This window comes from Ciona robusta, chromosome 10 (assembly GCF_009617815.1).
Source record: "Ciona robusta chromosome 10, ASM961781v2".
Taxonomy (NCBI): domain Eukaryota; kingdom Metazoa; phylum Chordata; class Ascidiacea; order Phlebobranchia; family Cionidae; genus Ciona; species Ciona robusta.
In genome coordinates this window covers 7,560,992-7,566,992 of record NC_143244.1, presented here as the reverse complement: position 1 = coordinate 7,566,992, position 6,001 = coordinate 7,560,992, and the positions used below count along the sequence as shown (strand labels likewise).

General features: G+C 41.1%; 2 protein-coding genes across 2 annotated transcripts in view; both read right to left on the bottom strand.

Annotated features, from left to right (window-relative positions):
* Positions 1-1,969: 1,969 nt before the first annotated feature.
* Positions 1,970-4,461, bottom strand: LOC149730376 (uncharacterized; the record flags this gene model as incomplete). The annotated part of the gene is given in 2 exon segments (XM_089886930.1): positions 1,970-2,640; positions 2,643-4,461. Coding segments are annotated over 2 exon segments (2,490 nt in total), but the record flags the coding sequence as incomplete, so codon positions are not given.
* A 335-nt stretch (positions 4,462-4,796) lies between these two features.
* Positions 4,797-6,001, bottom strand: part of LOC149730375 (uncharacterized) — a 2,474-nt gene continuing 1,269 nt past the window's right edge. The window contains exon 2 of the mRNA XM_089886929.1: positions 4,797-5,997. Within this exon, the coding sequence (XP_089743055.1) occupies positions 4,946-5,997 (1,052 nt within the window). The 3' untranslated portion in view covers positions 4,797-4,945. The remainder of the gene's footprint in view (positions 5,998-6,001) is intronic.

The following is a 6,001-nucleotide window of genomic DNA, read 5'->3' as shown; positions in this document are numbered from 1 at the left end:
TGTTTCAGTTGGTACTTCTGTTGTTTCAGTTGGTACTTCTGTTGTTTCAGCTGGTACTTCTGTTGTTTCAGCTGGTACTTCTGTTGTTTCAGTTGGTGCTTCTGTTGTTTCAGCTGGAATCTCTGTTGTTTTAGCTGGTACTTCTGTTTTCTTAGCTGGTACTTCTGTTGTTTCAGTTGGTACTTCTGTTGTTTCAGCTGGTACTTCTGTAGTTTCAGTTGGTACTTCTGTTGTTTCAGCTGGTTCTTCTGTTGTTTCAGCTGGTACTTCTGTTGTTTCAGCTGGTACTTCTGTTGTTTCAGTTGGCACTTCTGTTGTTTCAGTTGGTACTTCTGTTGTTTCAGCTGGTTCTTCTGTTGTTTCAGCTGGTACTTCTGTTGTTTCAGCTGGTACTTCTGTTGTTTCAGTTGGCACTTCTGTTGTTTCAGCTGGTACTTCTGTTGTTTCAGTTGGTACTTCTGTTGTTTCAGTTGGTACTTCTGTTGTTTCAGCTGGTACTTCTGTTGTTTCAGCTGGTACTTCTGTTGTTTCAGTTGGTGCTTCTGTTGTTTCAGCTGGAATCTCTGTTGTTTTAGCTGGTACTTCTGTTTTCTTAGCTGGTACTTCTGTTGTTTTAGCTGGTACTTCTGTTTTCTTAGTTGGTACTTCTGTTGTTTCAGTTGGTACTTCTGTTGTTTCAGCTGGTTCTTCTGTTGTTTCAGCTGGTACTTCTGTTGTTTCAGCTGGTACTTCTGTTGTTTCAGTTGGCACTTCTGTTGTTTCAGCTGGTTCTTCTGTTGTTTCAGCCGGTACTTCTGTTGTTTCAGCTGGTTCTTCTGTTGTTTCAGCTGTTACTTCTGTTGTTTCAGCTGATTCTTTTGTTGTTTCAGCTGGTACTTCTGTTGTTTCAGCTGGTACTTCTGTTGTTTCAGCTGGTTCTTCTGTTGTTTCAGCTGGTACTTCTGTTGTTTCAGCTGGTACTTCTGTTGTTTCAGTTGGCACTTCTGTTGTTTCAGCTGGTTCTTCTCTTGTTTCAGCCGGTACTTCTGTTGTTTCAGTTGGTACTTCTGTTGTTTCAGCCAGTATTCTGTTGTTTCAGTTGGTACTTCTGTAGTTTCAGTTGGTACTTCTGTTGTTTTGCTGGTACTTCTGTTGTTTCAGTTGGTACTTTTGTTGTTTTGCTGGTGCTTCTGTTGTTTCAGGTGGTAGTTCTGTTGTTTCAGTTGGTACTTCTGTTGTTTCAGTTGGTACTTCTGTTGTTTCAGCTGGTACTTCTGTAGTTTCAGTTGGTACTTCTGTAGTTTCAGTTGGTACTTCTGTAGTTTCAGTTGGTACTTCTGTTGTTTCTGCTTGGCTTCTGTTGTTTCAGCTGGTACCTCTGTTGTTTCGAACAATATCTCTGTTGTTTCAGCTGGTACTTCTGTTGTTTCAGTTGGTACTTCTGTTGTTTCAGTTGTACTTCTGTTGTTTCTGCTGGTGCTTCTGTTGTTTCAGCTGGACTTTGTTGTTTTAGCTGGTACTTCTGTAGTTTCAGTTGGTACTTCTGTTGTTTCAGCTGGTACTTCTGTTGTTTCAGTTGGTACTTCTGTTGTTTCTGCTGGTGCTTCTGTTGTTTCAGCTGGAATCTCTGTTGTTTTAGCTGGTACTTCTGTTTCTTAGCTGGTACTTCTGTTGTTTCAGTTGGTACTTCTGTTGTTTCAGCTGGTACTTCTGTAGTTTCAGTTGGTACTTCTGTAGTTTCAGTTGGTAATTTTGTTGTTTCTGCTTGTGCTTCTGTTGTTTCAGCTGGTACTCTGTTGTTTCAGCTGGTACTTCTGTTGTTTCAGTTGGTACTTCTGTTGTTTCTGCTGGTGCTTCTGTTGTTTCAGCTGGAACCTCTGTTGTTTTAGCTGGTACTTCTGTAGTTTCAGTTGGTACTTCTGTTGTTTCTGCTGGTACTTCTGTTGTTTCAGTTGGTACTTCTGTTGTTTCTGCTGGTGCTTCTGTTGTTTCAGCTGGATCTCTGTTGTTTTAGCTGGTACTTCTGTTTCTTAGTTGGTACTTCTGTTGTTTCAGTTGGTACTTCTGTTGTTTTTGCTGGTACTTCTGTTGTTTCAGTTGGTATTTTTGTTGTTTCTGCTGGGGCTTCTGTTGTTTCAGCTGGTACCTCTGTTGTTTCGAACGATATCTCTGTTGTTTCAGCTGGTACTTCTGTTGTTTCAGTTGGTACTTCTGTTGTTTCAGCTGGTACTTCTGTTGATTCAGTTGGTACTTCTGTTGTTTCAGCTGGTACTTCTGTTGTTTCAGTTGGTACTTCTGTTGTTTCAGTTGGTACTTCTGTTGTTTCAGCTGGTACTTCTGTTGTTTCAGCTGGTACTTCTGTTGTTTCAGTTGGTACTTCTGTTGTTTCAGCTGGTACTTCTGTTGTTTCAGCCGGTACTTCTGTTGTTTCAGCTGGTTCTTCTGTTGTTTCAGCTGGTACTTCTGTTGTTTTTGCTGGTACTTCTGTTGTTTCAGTTGGTATTTTTGTTGTTTCTGCTGGGGCTTCTGTTGTTTCAGCTGGTACCTCTGTTGTTTCGCGATATCTCTGTTGTTTCAGCTGTACTTCTGTTGTTTCAGTTGGTACTTCTGTTGTTTCAGCTGGTACTTCTGTTGTTTCAGTTGGTACTTCTGTTGTTTCAGTGGTACTTCTGTTTCAGCTGGTACTTCTGTTGTTTCAGCTGGTACTTCTGTTGTTTCAGTTGGTACTTCTGTTGTTTCAGCTGGTACTTCTGTTGTTTCAGCTGGTACTTCTGTTGTTTCAGTTGGTACTTCTGTTGTTTCAGCTGGTGCTTCTGTAGTTTCAGTTGGTACTTCTGTTGTTTCTGCTGGTACTTCTGTTGATTCAGTTGGTACTTCTGTTGTTTCTGCTGGTGCTTCTGTTGTTTCAGCTGGAATCTCTGTTGTTTTAGCTGGTACTTCTGTTTTCTTAGCTGGTACTTCTGTTGTTTCAGTTGGTACTTCTGTTGTTTTTGCTGGTACTTCTGTTGTTTCAGTTGGTATTTTTGTTGTTTCTGCTGGGGCTTCTGTTGTTTCAGCTGGTACCTCTGTTGTTTCGAACGATATCTCTGTTGTTTCAGCTGGTACTTCTGTTGTTTCAGTTGGTACTTCTGTTGTTTCAGCTGGTACTTCTGTTGTTTCAGTTGGTACTTCTGTTGTTTCAGCTGGTACTTCTGTTGTTTCAGTTGGTACTTCTGTTGTTTCAGCTGGTACTTCTGTTGTTTCAGCTGGTACTTCTGTTGTTTCAGTTGGTACTTCTGTTGTTTCAGCTGGTACTTCTGTTGTTTCAGCTGGTACTTCTGTTGTTTCAGTTGGTACTTCTGTTGTTTCAGCTGGTGCTTCTGTAGTTTCAGTTGGTACTTCTGTTGTTTCTGCTGGTGCTTCTGTTGTTTCAGTTGGTACTTCTGTTGTTTCTGCTGGTGCTTCTGTTGTTTCAGCTGGAACCTCTGTTGTTTTAGCTGGTACTTCTGTTGTCTCAGCTGGTACTTCTGTTGTTTCAGTTGGTACTTCTGTTGTTTCTGCTGGTGCTTCTGTTGTTTCAGCTGGAACCTCTGTTGTTTTAGCTGGTACTTCTGTTGTCTCAGCTGGAACCTCTGTTGTTTTAGCTGGTACTTCTGTTGTCTCAGCTGGTACTTCTGTTGTTTCAGTTGGTACTTCTGTTGTTTCTGCTGGTGCTTCTGTTGTTTCAGCTGGTACAGCTGTTGTTTCAGTTGTTACTTCCGTTGTTTTAGTTGGTACTTCAGTTGTTTCTGCTGGTGCTTCTGTTGTTTCAGCTGGTACAGCTATTGTTTCAGTTGTTACTTCCGTTGTTTCAGTTGGTACTTCTGTTGTTTCTGCTGGTGCTTCTGTTGTTTCAGCTGGTACAGCTGTTGTTTCAGTTGGTACTTCAGTTGTTTCTGCTGGTGCTTCTGTTGTTTCAGCTGGTACTTCTGTTGTTTCTGCTGGTGCTTCTGTTGTTTCAGCTGGTGCTTCTGTTGTTTCAGCTGGTAGTTCTGTTGTTTCAGTTGTTACTTCCGTTGTTTCAGCTGGTACTTCTGTTGTTTCAGCTGGTGATTCTGTTGTTTCAGCTGGTACCTTTGCTGTTTCAGTTGGTACTTCTGTTGTTTCAGTTGGTGCTTCTGTTGTTTCAGTTGTTACTTCTGTTGTTTCAGATGGTACATATGTTGTTTCAGATGGTACTTCTGTTGTTTCAGCTGGTACATCAGTTGTTTCAGCTGGTACTTCTGTTGTTTCAGCTGGTACTTCTGTTGTTTCAGCTGGTACTTCTGTTGTTTCAGTTCGTGCTTCTGTTGTTTCAGTTGGTACTTCTGTTGTTTTAGCTGGCACTTCTGTTGTTTCGAATAGTACCTCTGTTGTTTCAGTTGGTACTTCTGTTGTTTCAGTTGGTGCTTCTGTTGTTTCAGTTCGTGCTTCTGTTGTTTCAGTTGGTACTTCTGTTGTTTCTGCACTTCTGTTGTTTCGAATAGTACCTCTGTTGTTTCAGTTGGTACTTCTGTTGTTTCAGTTGGTGCTTCTGTTGTTTCAGTTGGTACTTCTGTTGTTTCAGCTGGCACTTCTGTTGTTTCGAATAGTACCTCTGTTGTTTCAGTGGGTACTTCTGTTGTTTCAGCTGGTACTTCTGTAGTTTCAGCTGGTGCTTCTGCTGTTTCAGCTGGTAAATCAGTTGTTTTAGCTGCTACTTCTGTTGTTTCAAATGGTACTTCTGTTGTTTTAGCTGGTACTTCTCTTGTTTTAGCTGGTTCTTCAGTTGTTTCAGCTGCTGCTTCTGTTGTTTCAGCTGGTGTTTCTGTTGTTTCAGTGGGTACTTCTGTTGTTTTAGCTGGTGCTTCTGTTGTTTCATCTGGTGCTTCTGTTGTTTCAGCTGGTACTTCTGTTGTCTCAGCTGTTATTTCAGTTGTTTCACCGGGTAATTCTGTAGTTTCAGCGGGTACTTCTGTTGTTTCAGTTGCTACTTCTGTTGTTTTAGCTGGTACTTCAGTTGTTTTAGCTGGTTCTTTTGTTGTTTCAGCTGGTACATCAGTTGTTTCAGCTGGTACTTTGTGTGTTTAGCTGGTATTTCTGTTGTTTCAGGTGGTACTTCTGTTGTTTTAGCTGGTAATTCTGTAGTTTCAGGTGGTAATTCTGTAGTTTTAGCTGGTGCTTCTGTTGTTTCATCTGGTGCTTCTGTTGTTTCAGCTGGTACTTCTGTTGTCTCAGCTGTTATTTCAGTTGTTTCTCCGGGTAATTCTGTAGTTTCAGCGGGTACTTCTGTTGTTTCAGTTGCTACTTCTGTTGTTTTGGCTGGTACTTCAGTTGTTTTAGCTGGTTCTTCTGTTGTTTCAGCTGGTACTTCTGTTGTTTCAGCTGGTTCTTCTGTTGTTTCAGCTGGTACATCAGTTGTTTCAGCTGGTACTTTTGTTGTTTTAGCTGGTATTTCTGTTGTTTCAGGTGGTACTTCTGTTGTTTTAGATAGTAATTCTGTAGTTTCAGGTGGTAATTCTGTAGTTTCAGCGGGTACTTCTGTTGTTTCAGTGGGTACCTCTGTTGTTTTAGCTGGTAATTCTGTAGTTTCAGGTGGTAATTCTGTAGTTTCAGCGGGTACTTCTGTTGTTTCAGTTGGTACCTCTGTTGTTTCAGTTCCAGATGCAGATAGTAACAAAAGTGTTGCTTCTAAAGTAGCATATGTTGAAGAAGTAACTTCCTTGGAGGTTGAAGCTGAACTTACAGTTACATAAAGGTCTGATAACTCTGTTGTTTCAGCTGACACTTCTGTTGTTTCGAATAGTACCTCTGTTGTTTCAGTGGGTACTTGTGTTGTTTCAGCTGGTACTTCTGTAGTTTCAGCTGGTGCTTCTGCTGTTTCAGCTGGTACATCAGTTGTTTTAGCTGGTACTTCTGTTGTTTCAAATGGTACTTCTGTTGTTTTAGCTGGTACTTCTCTTGTTTCAGCTGGTTCTCCTGTTGTTTCAGTTGGTACTTCAGTTGTTTTAGCTGGTGCTTCTGTTGTTTCAGCTGCTGCTTCTGT